The sequence below is a fragment of the Pinus tabuliformis genome, chromosome 6 (assembly GCF_031772625.1).
Source record: "Pinus tabuliformis cultivar Carrire ecotype Pingquan chromosome 6, CPIR1, whole genome shotgun sequence".
NCBI classification, from domain to species: domain Eukaryota; kingdom Viridiplantae; phylum Streptophyta; class Pinopsida; order Pinales; family Pinaceae; genus Pinus; species Pinus tabuliformis.
The window spans coordinates 300926212-300944406 of NC_142292.1; the positions used below are offsets into that span (position 1 = coordinate 300926212).

Here is an 18195-nt window from a genome sequence, read left to right on the forward strand (position 1 = left end):
TTGCATCGAGACATTGTTCTTCATTTCCAAGTCACTGTCCTTCATCATCGAGATCCTGTACTTCATCACCGAGATTTGTACCTTCCTGTACCTATACCCATCCAAGATTTCAAACTTGTCCGAGATTCTTGTTTCCTGTGGTGACCTCAACAGGGTATTTATAGTTGTTTCCTCTCCATAATTAGCCGACATGACAGTGTGAAACGGTGTGTCTCTATTTGCAAGCCGACATGACTTCTTTAGCATATTTAATTTATTTGTAGGCTAACATGACTTTGTTTTGCATCGTTTTGATTGTAGACTTCTTCTTGTGCTTCTCTTGGAGGATTGTGCTTGTCTTGGAGGGTTGTTTAGAATTTCTATATATGACATTGCCTCTTTGACATCCTAAGGCTCTCAATGGGAGCCACTAAATAAATAAACCTCTTGCCCATGAAACCCATGCAGCAAGGAATAATAAATTCATTTTACAAAAATCATAATTACAATGTCATGGAGATCGAGCCTAGTTATACTTTCTTCAACAATTCACTCCTCACATGAATGGTGAAATTTCACAGGGGAGGAAGGATGCATTGAGGCGTATTTTTCAAGATAGAGCATCCCTTCATGAGGTGGAGGATGCCTTTATAGAGTTTTCCACTGCCACTGGTCGATTTGCAGGATATCATGTGATTAGAGACAGGGAGGCTAAGAAACCCTATTCTTGGTGGGAAACTCATGGGGCAACATGCCCTCCTCTACAATAGTTAGCCATGAGGCTCCTCTCTCAAGTGACTTCATCCTCCTATTGCGAGAGGAATTGGAGCACATATGGGAATTTGTATAGTGTCAAGAAGAGCGGGCTTGAGCAATTCAAGACAGAGACAATGGTGTATATGCACAGCAACCTTAGTCTTCTTTACAGGCAGAGGGATGAGTGGTTGAAGGTAAAGACGGATGTGGGATGTCTTTCTTGATGATATGGGTTTGGAGTTGGACAGCAATGTTGATTTGGCATTGGACAACTTGGATCTTAATGAGCCAGTGCGAGAGCCTGTCACTTTTCATGATGGTGATACTGTTGAGGGGTCAACCTCCACCCCAGTAGATGCAGAGATGACATTGGATACAGAGGAGGAGGATGCAGCAGAGGAGAGCAGTGGTGACCATGACAATGATGTTGATTTTGATGATGATGATTGATGACTCATGAGCTACCTACTACCTTGTACTTGTAGTTGTTTTGTATTTTCTATTAACCTATTTCTATTTGCCATTGGCATTGCTACTACTTATGTAACACATTTTGATTTTGATGACTCAATGAGAAAACTGTAGTTTCTTGTCTTTCTCCTATTGGATCATTGATAAATTTGTCACAATTGTATTTGTATGCATAATGTTACTTTGTAAAACTTACAATATTTAAATTTACAATGTAGAATCTGGATCTATGTTTGAATTTGTATCGTGAATGAGAATTTGTGTAAGAAATATCTAATTTTTAATATATATATATATATATGTAACGTGTCCTGTTCCAGGGGGTCAACGTACCCGTGTCAGACACTCAAATTTTCATGTCCTGCGTGTCTCGTGTCCCAGTGTCAGGTGACTTAGGTCAAAGCATATTAACATCGGATACCACTTCATCTGAGATTATGTTTAGAGAGGAGCAGTGACGCTAGAGCACATAACCATTGATAAGCAACTTGCAAACATTCTCACGAAGTCCTTGCCAAGAGGCAAGCATATCTACTTCAGGGACAAGATGAGAGTGGTGAGAAACACCTTCCTCGGTAAGAAGGAATGTTGAGAAATGGTACCAAGAAAGTGTTTCCTAGTGCTTTGTACCTAGCCTAGGAAAAGTGGTTAAGTGAACCCTTTGTGAAAAAGTGACTTCATTGATAAAGTGATTTTATAAAATTAGAAAGTGGATTTTTCTATTTAATTATTAAAAGTGACTTTATAAAGTTTGAGTGACTTAAGTGATTTTAGAAAGTGGCTTTTTCTAAAAGTGACTTAAGTCATCTCAATGAGAGATTAAGTCACAACTGTTGATCTTGAGATGGCAAGATTTAATCTTGGCCATTGAGATCAAGGGTTAGTGGTTTTAGTAATTAATAAGTTTATAAAAGGAGAAGGGGGAGTGAAGAGGTAGAATTTTTTCTTCATGAGATTTGGAGAAGTGAAGGAGAAGGAGAGGAAAGGAGAAAAGGAGGCTGAGAAAGCAAATCCCAGCAGAGAAAGAAGTGTACAGCAGCACAGCAGTAAGAAAATCAGCACAGATCTCAAGGACAGGAGGAAGCACGCATATCAAGGCATCTTCTTGATCTGTTGACTGAGCTCCAATGTGATTTTTGAGACTGGTTAGGCTGAAATTCATGGCTGCCTAAGCGTGTTTTTCAAGGCAGTCTGAGCAGATTTTTCAGGGGACTGTCTGCATGGACTTTGAGGCTGGTTCAGTATGAATTTCAAGACTGGGTAGGCAGAAATTCGAGTGACTGTTAGTGTGAATTTCAAGGCAGACTCAGGCACAAAATTCAAGGGAGATAAGTGAACTTAACCACTGTTAATTTATGTTGTAAAATTCTCTGACAATAAATTAAATTATCTCTTCCTCACTAGTTTTCCCTTCGGAGTTTTTCCAGGGTCAGTTTGACCAAAAATATTGTGTCAAAATTTTATGTTTCTCAGAAAATGTGAAAGTAGAGTAGATCTGTGTGTTTTGTTTTGAGATTTTAAATCCAAGTTCAGATCAGCATTAAACTTGATGTGAAAACCAATCTTGAAACCGGGGAGGGATCTACAAGTGCAATATTTCTACATGGGATTTTGCTAAGAAGAAACCTTTTATTTAAATGGTACAACACTTCATTAGAGCGCACCCTACATTGGCACACATGTTCATGGTTAATTAATCAATGGTGACTATTTGGAGGGGACTATGGTTTTAATTCAGCATTAATCATTGTGCACACATGTTGATATTGATTTAATTATTCAGTGGTTAAATTAGTCTAATTTATCTAGATTGAGATTAATAGTTAGAGAGCCCTACTTCATTGACATCCTTTTCACACTTGATGGTGTTATTTGGAGTTGGTTGAGGTTTTCTGGTGGTGCACCCCCCTTATAGGGCATAGTGACCAGTATGCATTATTTTATTATTACTCAGAGAGGTTGGTGCACTTCTATATGGCACACTCACTTGGCTTGGTTACACATCTTTATGACATGGAGCAATGGAGTGACATTTCTTATTGAGTTCTAACCACTCTCAGCACATTCTCCTAGGCTGCACTTCATTAGAGAATATTTTACTATTTGTGGATGGTTAAAGTAGCTACATGACAAGAATGACAAGAAGAAGAATCTATATGCAGTCTCATTTTATCAAGATTGGACACATTAGATTTACGCAAATAATTTCCTAAAATTTACCTTCTACTAAAATGGGCATTACTTCCTGACAGATAATGGTTCTAGAAAATAGCTGCTAAAGAGGATATTGAACTTGCTTACAAATTTTGTAAGAATGCCTTTAATGAAATGGTTTTTTCCTTAAAAAATATTCTGATATCTTAATATTTCTTTCTATCTCGTCTCCTGACATCATTTACCCTTTATCAACCCATGATTTCCAATTTTCCAGCATTAAATTCCACAAAACTCAAACATTATGTAGAGTTTGGCATCTTTGAAGCGCAATGAAATAGTTTTTAAATCATTCCAAAATATCCACCCTATAGCTGTTGAACTTTGAGAAAACAACACACTTTAGCAGCATAAAAAATCTATCACAGCCCAGCGAAAAATATGCTATTTGTTCACGGGGCAGCAGGAACTTATCATAATGATGAACTATAACAATATTTAAGAAAACCAGAGTTGGCATAGGAGAAGGCTAACACAAAAAGTATGTAAGTCTAAAGCTTAGTTAAAGGAATAAATATGTTTACAACCTTGCAAATTGAGTATTGAGTGCTCTCACATGCTGCCTAGATGATTCAGCCCTTTGAACATCGAAGGGGGGAACTGCTGTTATCCGTTTTGGTCGAAACTGCTTTGTAAGCAAGACAGATAAACACAACAAACTTATACATACCATTTAAGCCAAAATGATACAACATGAAATAAATACAGCAATTCCAGGATGAAGCTAAGAGCCAAGGGAAAGACAGCAAGATTATTAAGCTTCTATGAATAAATCCTACTTTAAACAACTGGATCATAATAATGATTCATAAATTAAAACAGAGTGCATGATATGTGGCCGATATGGAAATCCTTTGACATAAAAATCTATCAAACTGCATTTAGGGTGAACTCAACAGTGATCACTATAGAACTTACAGTCCTTATTACACGCTTATACTCAATTAACAGATTGTGGAATCACTATTTTCTTGTAAAAATGAAGTGCAATAGCTTCATTAAAAACGATTGTGATTCCATCTAATTATTTCATACATAAAGCTGATTGCTTTGGTGATACAATTATAGCATGATAAAAACATGGAATTCACTAGTCCTATAAAGTTATCATTAAAGCCAAAGCCATAGGAAAGCTTTAATGGTATGGAGATGTAATGCATTCATCTAAGAATCTAGCTTTTGCCATAGCTATGCAAAATGTTTCTTTTGAAAAATCGTTGTACCAAAATAATTTTACCAAACGTGTCACATATTCAACGAGTTTTTGGTCTGAATGTTGTAATGACTATGACCTCTAATTGTGGGTTTAATTGTTGTTTTGATGGCTAAAACAATGAAAAAGTTATGGCATATCATAGGGAGCCCAATTCTTTGTGATGCTTCTCCAAGGTTGATTTCAAGTCTGAACAAAATACAAGATGTGCAGTGTCAACACATCATACTATATTGGTTACATCTCTACAAGTTAACTTTGTTCATTGGCATCATTTTACAATGGTTCTTGTTACCCACTCACATGTGGGTAACCCCTAGAAGAAAGCTGTTCTCCTGTTGTTTCATCCTACCAGCCTGAATGGGTAACCCCTAGAAGAAAACTGTTCTCCTGTTGTTTCATCCTACCAGCCAGCAGCCCTATCATGATCCACATATAGCCAACCTCATATGCCTCTCAGCCACTCTATGGTCAGTGCTTTCTTTCATCTAGCCTGCTCATCCAATGAAGGTGGGTCATCTACTATGAGGTACATTAACCATTTTTGTATTCAAGTGCTTTCATTTAATGTTTGAGGGTGTTGACAGCTGAGTTGCATTTAGAAAATATGAAGACTCTGTAGCCCATGACACAGAGTGTTCAGCCCCTTTCTCTCTCCTTTTTCTTCTTCTATCCTCAAATTCCGCAACCCTACGGAGAGTAGTAAAAAATGTCACTAGCATGATGAATAAAGCTATGTTACAGGCCTAGGAGACTTGGGACTTGATCAGCAAGTGAGTACACCCTAGAGTGTTTTTTTTACTTAGCTAATTATTCTCACTTTTTAACAGCAAATAATTAACTAAGTTTTTTCACTCAAGCATACCCTCAAAGTTGGGGTGACGGCTTGAAGATTGAGCCCATAGTCCATCTTAGTGTCTATGGTCGATGTATATTACCATGCTAGGTCATCTCTGAAATTTCACATAATTTGACCAAGTCTAGGTAGAATTTTGAAAATAATTAATGAAAACTACAATAATATTTCAAGAGACAGGAAATTTTGGCAAAAATAAGCCTGATTGTATACTCACTGAAAGTAATGATACATAATTCTCTCACACATGAGGCCTCGTATTATAGAATTGAGGTTCTCATAACAAATTATCAATTTGGCTAATTGGTTGAACCTCCTCCACAAATATCTTAGCTGATTTTGTGTGATCTCCATCCCTAACTTCTCTCATTATCCTCATCTTTGGTCATACGTAGACTTCTAGAGTAAGTCTACTTTCATGATTAATAATTTCATAATTTCATTATTTTGTGAATACTTGGACTTATTGATTGTTTATGTGAGTATGAGGCTAACATTCACCCCCTCAATCATAAGTCCAGAGTATGAACCTGGTACCATCTCCAAGTCTTCATGTTGAAACTGTTGAGCTGAGCCTCAATGAAAAATTGCCTGAAAAACTGCCAAAACTGGATGCTAAAAGAATATGAAGAGAGCGAACCAAAAGAAGTGAATCAACTGCAAGTCTAATACATCCCTGAAAATGCTTGACAACTCAATCAAATGCCAAACTACAATGCAAAAGGATCTATCTATCCTTTGCTAGGTCCAATGACCATCCAAGTGAACAAAAATGCCTCTCAATCAGCATCCATATAGCTTACCTACTGACAAATTGTGTTGTTGTCGAAACTTTCAGTCTGACAACCATCATCATCAATTCAATTTCAATTTCATCATCAATTCCCCCCTTTGTCAACCGAAAGGAGAGACCAATTCACTTAATTTTTTACTCCCCCCTTAAGATTAGGAGAGTTTCACTATGTACTCCCCCTTTCAGGCGCATGAGAGTACCATCTTCTTTTCACTGTTGGCTGCAATATTTGTCTTCATGTGAGATTGAATTCTGCAATAAAACATATATAATCATTTGACTGTTGACAACCACTCCCAAGGATCAATCCATGCATAATTAATCTTCAATCTAGCTGGTTTGTTTCATTTGCAACATTTTTCTGATAAGTGATTCTTCTTGCCACAATGGTGACAAGGATGGAGATCAAAACAATGATCTTCCATATGACCAATTCTTTAACAATGCTGACATTTTGGCTTTTCTTCAACTTTCTCATTGATTTTTGATGTTGTTTGATCAAGAAATCCTCCAATGATGAACTTGATTGGTTTTAAATAATCAGGAATATGCAAGTTGTTGTCATCTTTGTCATATCCTAAACCATATCGATTTTTGTTGCACTGAATTTCTTCCCATGGTTTAATGATTGGCTTGGAAAAAGAAGGTTGAACTTGTTCATGTACAACTTCTACACGTGAAGTTGTATCGTTGAGTGGCTTGGAATCATCTTCATCATTTGAAGTTATGTTTTTCAATGGATCAGAAACATGACTCTTCTACTACAGCTCATCACATTGTAGCTATGACTCAAGTTGGAGAAACTCAACAGTCTCATGTGCATAATGTAGATGATGCCTTTTACTATCAGCAAAAAAGGTTTTGTTGATTTTCATTGTGTCCTCCGCAGTGGATTGTATCAGATTGTTCAAAAACTCTAACAATTAAATACCTTGATCCATTTGAACTTGCTCGCTTGAACTCTTGAACTCCCTTGCTTTCATTTCACACTCGCTTGATTTTTATGTCACCTTAGGGTGTTGAGTACTACCGAAAATGCACCCAAGTTAATGATTTTTACAAGAAGTTCAAATGACTTTTTATGACTTTGAAAGAACTTAACCCCCTATCAAGGTTGACTTAATGATTCAATCAAGGCCTGGGTCTCGGGTTCAACCGAGAATGCACCCGATACAATTCAATGACTCACATTGACTAATTCAATTTCGACTTCAACTCATTGCATGATCTTGACCTTGACTTGATAAACCTTTTACTCAACTCATGACTCACTAACCTTTTAAACTTGCATGACTCCTTATTCAACCATTCTGAAACAAAAATTTGACATGGACTTTATATTCTTTGAGCTCCTTCAACCAAACTTTTTACATCAATAGAAATTCATTTTGTGACTAAATCCCAACTCCTTGCATCTACAATTTGACTTCAACCTTGATTTCAATACACTTGTCATAAAATATAATAATTTCCCTCTTTACACTAAACCTTTAAACAACCCAAAGTAAACTTCACGAAGAACTTAAAAGAATGAATTGAAGTGCTAAGAGTTTACGAATTCGTTGATGGAGCTTTTCTACCGCCTTTGCTTGTTGATGGAGCTCTTATACTCCACACAGGCCAATTAAACAGGCTCCATGTTGGCACTTTTCCATAGGTGTTGTACACTAGCTCCTCCACACTGGCACTTTCTTCACTACTAGCCACTTTCGATTTTGTCTACGATGTTGGCTTTCTATACGCAGGCGGTTCACACACTAGTCACTCCATGCTAGACGCTTTCACTACAACAAATTCAACACAGTTTTTCACAAATTTTCCATAGACCTTCACGCAGAGTTGTGCAATAGGACTTCTCTTCCACACTAGTCACGCAATTCTCAAAACAAATTTGGTCCAACGCAGGTTCTTCCACGAGTGCAAACAGGTCTTTAACTGCTTCCACACTACAGGTCACAGATTCTTCCACGCAGGTTCTGGACTCCGCGCAGGTTTGTTATGTCGATCCTTTAAAACCGCTCCCTCGCCTAGCAGTCACAGGTGGATCGGGGTTCATATTTATTTAATTATTTTGCCTTGGACTTAGATGTAGGTCACTTCCACTTTGCAGGTCTTCCAGACAAGCCTTCAACGCAGCTCCTCACGCTATAGATCTCTCTCATGCTGGTCTCCTCATGCAAATGTCTTTCATGCTTGTATTTGTTCTTTCGTGCATGAAAACTGAATCTAATGGATTAGAACCACTGGCTGAGAAGTAGGTCTTTCGTGTTGCAGCATGAAAGATAGGATCGTTGCAAAGACTAGAGTCACCATAAATATAAAATCAAAGAGTGGAGCCGCTTGTTGTCACTTAGCACTTGTCGAAGAAGGGCATAACACGTTCGCTACACGCTGGTTGATCTCCACAGGGATCTCCACGTAGGTGCTTCCTTAGGTGGCTTCACGCAGGTCGCGGGCTCCTCGCAGTGTCGCTGCTAATCTATCGCAACTCTTTTTACACGGAATCAACAACATATATCCACAATAGCTTTGTAATCTCCGCAGCCAATCTTCTTCACGACCATCTTTATAGCTAATGGTTGGATAGATCTCAATCAATCTTTAGATGACTCATGAACGCTTCCTCTGTGAACTGTCTGAACTATTTACGGTACATGCTTACATCTCAACCACCAGATCGAGAAGCTTATACAAGCACTATGCAGCTCTTACTAGCAGAGCACAAACATCTGTGGTTTGTAGATCTCATATGACCGTGTCTTTAACAACTTTCAACAATTGGTCTTCATTTCAATGGCCATACACAGCCTCCACTATCAATCTCTTCCACGTAGTGATCCATGCAGATTTAGATCAACACTCAAACACGATTCCAATAGGAAAAATCCTCGACGGCCCTTTCTCAAATCTCCAACTCCATACACGCAAGATTTTCCATGGAAGACTGCCATAGATTCACTTAGGCCCTAAGAACTATTAATGCTCTAATACCAATTGAAAATAATTAATGAAAACTATAATAATAATTTAAGAGACGGGAACTTTTAGCGGAAAAGGCTTTTAAGCATGATTGTATACTCACAAAAAGTAATGATACATAATTCTCTCATACATGAGGCCTCATATTATAGAATTGAGGTTCTCATAACAAATTACCAATTTCGCAAATTGGTTGAACCTCCTCCACAACTTTCTCCAATATATCTCCATGAATACCTCCACAAATATCTTAGCTAATTTTGTGTGATCTCCATGCCTAACTTCTCTCGTTATCCTCATCTTTGGCCATAGGTAGACTTCTAGAGTAAGTCTACTTTCATGATTAATAATTTCATTATTTCATTATTTTGTGAATACTTGGACTTATTGATTGTTTATGTGAATATAAGGCTAACAAATTTTTTAATAATTAAAAATTCTCACAGGACGGGATTTTAATTATTTTATGTAAAATGTAATAAAGTGATGTCAGAAGATGTTGAGGGTGTATGAATACTCAAAATTCATCCTCTCCACCTCAACATTCTTCTAGGACACACTTTGGGGGTCAAAAAGTCACTTCTAGCCCCTCAAAACCCACTTTTCCTAAGTCTAGTGGGAAAATTGGAAATAAATTGCCAGAAAATTAAATAAGTGGAGAAATAATAAATATTTCCACATGACAAATGAAGTGGAAATGACATTGAAAATCAATCAAGAAGTAGTCGAAGGACAAGTCAAATGGTGATATGGCATCACACCTCATCACTGAAGTTATTTCACTCAAGGGAGGTTGAGTTACTCCTAGTTTGAAGGATTGATTTTCCTGCATGGCAACTTGAATTTCCTTGAGGAGATCAGCCTGGGATTTGAGCGATAGTTAAGATGATATGGGTGAGAGATTTGTGGAGATTGGTCTCCACTCACATCACTCTAAACTCCACATGTAGACCGGCAATTACTTCAGCGCACACGCAGAGCATATTAGGCAACCTACATGCAGTCTTGAGGAGCAACTCTTGCCACGATTTGTAGAGGTGTCATCACACGGTTTTTTTATGGAGGATTCAATGGGAGTTTGTCTCCCCTATCACCTACATTCATTCACAAATGGAAGCTCATCAAATTCACATTTCTTGACTCAGTGATACAATGTCCATTGAGGTATCAGACCAGGCAGTAACTCCTCAAAAACCAATTTGTTCATATTCATTTAGGTTGGTCTTTATTATATACATGAGGGAGAGACTGTTCACTTCATCTCTCGATGACTATTCATATTTTTATTATTTCTTTACATCAGTTACACTTATTCACCCAATCCTGATGATTAGGTGTCAACATTCCCCCCTTTAATCTGAAGGGATGTTGGTGAGTCCAAGCATCGTTCTAAATCATTCAAGCTTTTCTCTTCCAAGTGCTTTGGTGAAGATGTCTGCAATTTGCTCATTAGTGGAACAATGGCGGAGATGGATTGTTTTGGCCTCAACATGATGTCGAATCAGATGATATTTAGTATTGATGTGCTTCGTTCAATCATGGAACTTTGGGTTCTTGGCCAACTTTATTGCCGAAGTATTGTCAATCATGAGTGGAGTCGATTGTACTTGTTTAAACTGCAAATCTTCAAAAAATTTCCTGAGCCACACAATTTCTTTTGTTGCCTCAGTTGCTGCCACATATTCTGCTTCTGTTGTGGAATCTGTTGGAACTGATTGTTTGCGTGATCTCTAGGAGACAGCTCCTGATCCAAGACTCATATCATATCTTGAAGTAGATACCCCAGTTTCTTTGTCTCCATCGAAGTCTGAATCAAAGTATCCAATCAACCTGAAGTCATCCACCTGTGTATACTTGATTCCAAAGTCTTGAGTTCCCTTCAAGTACCTTAGAACTCTTTTTGCAGCAGACCAATGTCCCTCACAAGGCTTTGCATAAACTTGGAGAGGATTCCAACAGCGAACGAAATGTCTGGTCTGGTAGTAGTTAGGTAGTTGAGACTGCCTACAAGCTGTCTATACTTTGTTGCATTCTCAAATTCTTTTCCTTCAATGGATGTGGAGTAGTAAGAGGATTGCATTCTGTCATGCCAAACCTGTTCAACAGATCTCCAATGTACTTCTTTTGAGAAAGAAATATGAACTTCGGATGTTGAGTTACTTCAATACCAAGATAGTAATGAACATAGCCCAAATCAGTCATTTCAAAACCTTTCCTCAATTCCTTCTTTATGGATGCAATGTAGCTTCCATTGTTCCTTGTCATCAAAAGATCATCTACATATACCACAAGATATACAATTGTTTTGCCAACTTTCTTGACAAATAAAGTTGCATCATCAAGATCATAATGTTTGAAATTGAGTTTCAGAAGATGCTCAGTTAGTTTTTCATACCAGGCTCGCGGTGCTTGTTTGAGGCCATACAAGGATTTTACAAGTTTGCATACTTTATGTTCATGTCCTTTCACAACAAATCCTTCAGGCTAGGACATAAAAACATTCTCTTTTAGATCTCCATTCAAGAAAGTAGTTTTTACATCCATTTGATGGACTTTCCAACCATTCTGAGCTGCGAGGGCAAAGAGTGTCCGGATGGTAGCCCATTTTGCTGTGGGGACAAAAGTCTCCTCATAATCGACCCCTTCCTTCTGTGCAAAACCTTTTGCCACAAGCCTAGCTTTGTGCTTGTCAAGTGAGCCATCAGCTTTATACTTGTTCTTGTAGAACCACTTGCAGCCAATTGGTTTGGTTCCTAATGGAGGATCAACCAGCTTCCAAGTGCCATTCTTTATCAGGGCATCATACTCCTTTTGCATCGCTTCTTTCAATTCATCATGAGAAGCAGCTTCTTTGAGGAAGTTGGTTCGAAATCTGTAGACAAATTCAATTCACAATCATAAGAAACATCCATATCAACAGGTGAATCAGAGTGATCTACATCACCTCCATTTTGCTGGTTTGAATTTCTTGTTCCTGTCTTTCCAACCTCATCAGGATGAACACTTTCAAGTGTCTTTATCAGCCACTTTGGGGGACCTTTCTCAAATGGTCCAGGCTGCTCCGTTGATTGAGTTGGGACTGAATCAAGATTGAGTCTCCCAATTCTATCAATCACATCACTTAAAGTATCATCCGTTGTTGGAGTTTCATGCAGGGGAGAGAGTTCTTCGAAAAAAGATTCCACATGTTGATCTAATATAGGAATCCCCCCTTCAAGATGTGGAATCTAATTATCAAATTCTTGAAATGATTTTGCATTTGCGAATCTATCCAAGCGATCAAGTTGCCGCTCAACAACATTGTTAGTTTTGGATGATTCAAAAAAGATTACATCTCTAGATACAACAAACTTTTTATTGACTTCATCATAGAGACGGTATGCTTTGGAGGTGTTTGAATACCCCAAGAAGATACACTTACGACTTCTTGCACTAAGTTTGTTTCTATGTACCTTTGATATCAAGGCATAACAGGTGGAACCAAAGACCCTGAGATGCTTTACCGAAGGAATGTGTCCATACCACATTTCATATGGAATCTTGTTTCTAATAGCATTAGATGGACATCTATTCTTTATATTTACAGCACATAGTACTGCATCAGCCCAAAACATCAACTTTACATTTTTCAAAAACATCATGGAGCGCACCATATTTGATATTGTCCTATTCATTCGTTCAGCGACACCGTTCTGTTGGGGATTATAAGGCACAGTTGTTTGATGTTTGATCCCATGTTGGCGAAGATAGTTTTCAAATTCATTTGAAGTGTATTCTTTTCCATTATCAGTGCGAATAGAGCCAATATGAGATTGTGCATCATTTTCAATCCATTTATGAAAGTTCTTGAATGTTTGAAAAGCATCAGATTTGTTCTTCAATAAATAAACCCAACACATTCTGGTGTAGTCATCAATAAATGTCATCATATATTTATTTCCATTTGCAGAAGGAATAGGCATTGGACCACATAAATATGAATGAATGAGTTCAAGTTTTCTATGTGCTCTTGAATGTGAATCATGAAAACACTGTTTGTTATGCTTTCCTAGAATGCAAGCATCACATTGCTTAACTTTCCTAGGAATTGTAGGCAAACCAGCAACACCATTTTTCTTCAACAAGCGAAGGCTTTCATAGTTCAAATGTCCAAATCTAGCATGCCATAATAAACTTGATGGAAGTGTACCTTCTTCATAATGAGAATTGTATGAGAAATGTTGTGCACGAGCAGAGGTGCCTTGCAGCTTGAGAAGCCTTTCTTCTTCTATTCCCCTCATGACAAGTGAGTGGTCAGATGCTTTTCTCACCTCAAGCTTGCCATCAAACATATGAATGGAGTGACCTTGTTGGCGGATGTGGACCAAGGACAGCAAGTTTCTCTTCAGCTGTGGGAGATATAGAACATGATGCAGAAGAAAGTCTGGAAGACCAGGCAATTTGAGCCTGATTGTGCCAAGCCCTGATGGCTTGATTTTTGATTGGTCTGCAAAGTATACTACTCCATCAACATTGTCAATAAATTCTTCAAAAAAATCTTTTCTATGAGTCATGTGGCAAGTTGCTCCTGAATCAAGCAACCAATCATTTTTCCAAGAAGCAAGTGAAGCATTAAATAAATCTTCATTTACTCCGATATTACATTGTGCCACAACATAATGAGCGGATTCAGGTGCTTTACCTTTGTCTGTGTCATTAATTTTACCTTTCTGTTGGTTTCTTTGCTGCTCAATTTTGTCCCAAGGTAACTTGTGTGTGGAGGCATCATGTGATCCATTTCTTTTGCAGCATATGCAGTGCAAATCTGACTTTTCTCCTTGAGAGTGTCTACCCCCCCTGCCTCTGAAATATCTTCCTCTTCCTCTTCGACCACCTCTTCCTCTAGAAGAATCTTGGGCAAGATTCTTTTCTTTATGAGCAAGGCACACAGCCTCTTCAGAAGATTCAGGGGTTGTCTTCTTTCCAAAAGCTTTCTCTCTTTCAGCAAATTTTTTCACAAGAGAGTCAAAGGTAATATCTTTGAGATTTCCATTTGCTTGCAATGACTCAAGATAATTGGAGTAAGTAGGATAAAGTGCCTTGAGAAAAGCGATAAGAGGAATATCCAATTCAACTTTAGTGGCTTTGATATCATTCATTATAAATTGCACTTCATATGCAAGAGCAAGAGGATCATTATTTTGTAATTCAAGAGTGAAGAGTTTAATCATGAGTTGAACAACTTCAAGTGCAAAATGTGAGTCATAGAGTTCTTTCAGCTTTTGTAAGGCTTCGAAAGCAGTTGAAAATGGCGAAATATGGCGACTCACCTCTTCACTTACAGATGCTGCAATTAATGCATAGGCTTTGCTGTTCTTATTTTCCAAAATGGCAAACTCTTTGTCTGAAGTAGGTTGTTCTGGCTCTTTGTCTCTGTTTCCAATACACACTCCTTTCCACAACTCATTGAAAATGAGGGTGTGTTTTATCATCCAATACCACTCAGGATAGTTCTCCTTGCTAGTAAGAACTATTCCCACAATAGATATGATTGAATGCATTGTAAAATCTGTGTACTGGAAAAAAAAAAAAAAAAATCTGCTGGCAAAAAATGTGCTTCAAAATAATACAGCCTTATTCTTCCTTCTTGATTAGGTAAGAAATTGATTTAATATACAAAGAGCAAAACTATATTCTATCCATATAGAATATCACCATTTTTTTTGCATTAGAATATGGTTGCAATTCAAGAGAAATAAAAGATAAACAATATCAACTGCTCAAAAGCGAATCGGAATTCTGATGCAAATCGGAATTTGCCAAAAACTTGGACGAAAATATAATAGGCAATATCATCCCGCTAGTAACTTGCATGAAAGCTCAAATCCTATGCTTTACACCTTGACTGCATACTTTCTCATTGGAAAATGCATCTCTTTCTTTTTCTGTCTCTCAGTCTTCAATGATGCCTGATGCTTGGTAAGGTGTCACCTGATACCATGTCAGACCACGCAGTAACTCCTCAAAAACCAATTCGTTCATATTCATTCAGGTTGGTCTTTATTATATACATAAGGGAGAGACTGTTCACTTCATCTCCTGGTGACTATTCATATTTCTTATTATTTATTTACATCAATTACACTTATTCACCCAATCCTGATGATTAGGTGTCAACATGAGAGAATACGCATGGCACTTTCTAACCGCTCAATCTCACACTTGACATTGGATCTTGTTGTCACTCAAATTATACAGGCACTACGACGACTCAGGTCAGGGCCCGTCACTTTGACCCCTGACCTCTCCATTCTAGCTATCTCCCAACAGCAGGCTATGGGGGGTAATCCCTATTGAAATGTGAAGGCGAAGGTCAAGTTGGTATCCAACAAGTCTGGGAGACACAGTTGTGTAGCCTACCTACTTGGTTAAATTTAGCAAGATCTTAAGGATCAGATTAAATTCAAATATGAGACCAGTGCCTTACGGAGTCAAAACTTTTGCTTATTACTACATTAAGACCAAGTAACCAGATGGACAGCCGTTGCTTAGATGCTTCACTAACCTGTATGTTGTGCAAATCCTAAGAACTAGGTGTGATACAAGAATCTTGGTTAATTTTAAGTTATATGTCTATTCTAAGTGGAAACTCTCTCTTAATTGTTTTGAGACCAGTCTTTAGAGTAGGTTGTGTGATGGAAGCGAACAGGAAGCAAGTAAAGGCTTGATTAACAATACCTCCCCTTGTGTTCCAACCACCCAATGTCTCTGGCACTGCAGAGATTGTGGCTCTGACGACTACAAGGTCACCATGTTAACCACTAGAAAGGTGTTGAATCCCTCAAGCTAAATTGAGAGAAGGTGGCCCTAGATGTCTATCAACCAAGCTTATGCTTGGAGGTAAGTTATTAATGCGACTAGACCTAGAATGCTTATGCAAGGTGGATGAGTGATTCTTGAGTTAAGATTGCTTAGTTGTTTAAGTACTTTAGTTATGATTACTCTTCAATTATGACAATGAGTACTTATTAATGGAAATTAAGGGACAATCATTAACCACAAGAGAATGTGCCAAGTTAACAAGTGCCAAAATGAAAGAAAGATGCCAATGATACAATTACTCAAGATAAATGATTCACCAATATGCTCAAGATAACAACAACCATAAACCAATAGTAATTAGGGCGCTTTTCTATTCAGAATACTTATCCAATGATTATGTAATCAATGTTCCCTAGTCAAATTAGAAAATGCCAATGACCATTCAACTTAAGAGATGCTCAACTGGAACAAAGAAGCCTTGGGAATTATCAGATCTCAAAGTGCCAATGTAAAGTTACCATTCAACAAGAGATATTGACCATAAAACAAGAATGACAATAATGAAAAAGGTATTTACCAAAGCTCCTATACCAATGAGAATGATGGAGACAATTAGATCTTAAAGGACAAGTGATGTAAAACAAGGTGCTCAATCAAAATATTCTTGAGATTAAAGTTAGGTGCTTATAGAGAGATCTTATGTGGGCAATTTGAGATTAAGATAACCAACATTAATGTGCTTATCCAATAATGTAAAATGCTAGACAACAATATCACTTTAATCAATGGAGCAAATAGAATATTAAACAATGAAAACTAACAAGGCATAAATTGATGGTAGCAATTAGAGCTACTTATGATCTTATCATAATTAGGACAGTAGAGACTACTGATGTTTTAGAGCTCCCTTGAATGTAATATGTGATGCTAAAAACAAAGCAATCTACTACTAAAACCCAATTCAAGAATGGAATAATCTCTCTTACGATGTCACTGTTATGATTTCAGAGTTTAGCAGGCTTGTGACAGTCAACCAATGTGAAAATTTCTTAATCTAACACATCAGAAATCCCTACTGCATTATCTGGTTTATTATCTCCTACTTGTTCTTTCCATTAACAAGTTATTTATTAATATAAATACCGAAATAAACACAAATGCAGCCTTCACACATATACAGATCAACAACTGAAAAAACTGAGACAACACAAGCGACACCATTATTTTTGGACAATCTTCCCCTAAAAAACCCAATGCGGGAAAACCGGTGCAGCAGATATGAGGGTTTTATTATTATGCAGTTTTTTGAATACAACTAGGGTGCCAGAAATGGCTCACCCTTCAGATATTTTCCTCGGCAGAAATACCTTGCTCCGGAGACAAATATTCCGGTTGGTCAACAACCGGATGATTGGCCCCATAGTGACTTTAATTGCTCCTCAGCTGGAGAGCAAAAGCTACTCCAAGCTTCCTTCTAGAAATGCGTCACCCTCTACGGCTCTGCGTCTGCCTCTCAGCTCTCAGTCTGCCCCTCGAAAACACCACAGTGCAGCTCTTTCTGCCCAACATCAACTCTGCTAGCCTCTGCATCAGCTTCTTGGCCTCCTACGTCCTCAGCACTGGCCCTCCAACCCTCTGTGTCAGCTTCTCGACCTCCTACATCCTCAGCGTTGGCCCTCCAACCCTCTGCGTTAGCTCTGGTTGCCTCTGCGTCAACCCAAGCTGCCTCTGCGTTGTCTCTCCAGCACTATCTCTGCCTCTCTGCTATGTATTCTCGGCCTTCTGTCGAACTGCGCCTTACTACAACAAATCACTAACTTGATTTCTCAGCAAACCCTGCCCCAGAAAATCGAATTGACTGATCAACTTGGTGTATCTCCAACTGACCCTCAAGTCTCCTCTTATACTTTTCCTGTTGACGATTCAACGACCGAGATTAAGTCCCTAATCAACAGCTAAGATTAGATTTGGCTTGACCCTCGTTATTTAAAACTTTCTCACCCATATTATATTAATATACATTAATATTTTAATTTTCCTAAGTTTAGACTTAGGAACCCCATTAAAAATATTAATTATTTTAATCTCTTTATCAGGGTGGAATTTCCCCAAACAATTTCTGGGCCTTGGAGA

At 38.0% G+C, this 18195-nt stretch overlaps 1 protein-coding gene across 3 annotated transcripts in view; it reads right to left on the reverse strand.

Moving 5' to 3' along the window:
* LOC149258518 (uncharacterized) overlaps positions 1-18195 on the reverse strand; it is a 320770-nt gene that overhangs the window by 242940 nt on the left and 59635 nt on the right. For 2 of the 3 annotated variants that reach the window (XM_089415470.1, XM_089415476.1), the window contains exon 2: positions 3948-4048. In XM_089415470.1, the coding sequence (XP_089271596.1) occupies positions 3948-4048 (101 nt within the window). The remainder of the gene's footprint in view (positions 1-3947; positions 4049-18195) is intronic. The other variant, XM_089415474.1, reaches the window with a different exon arrangement.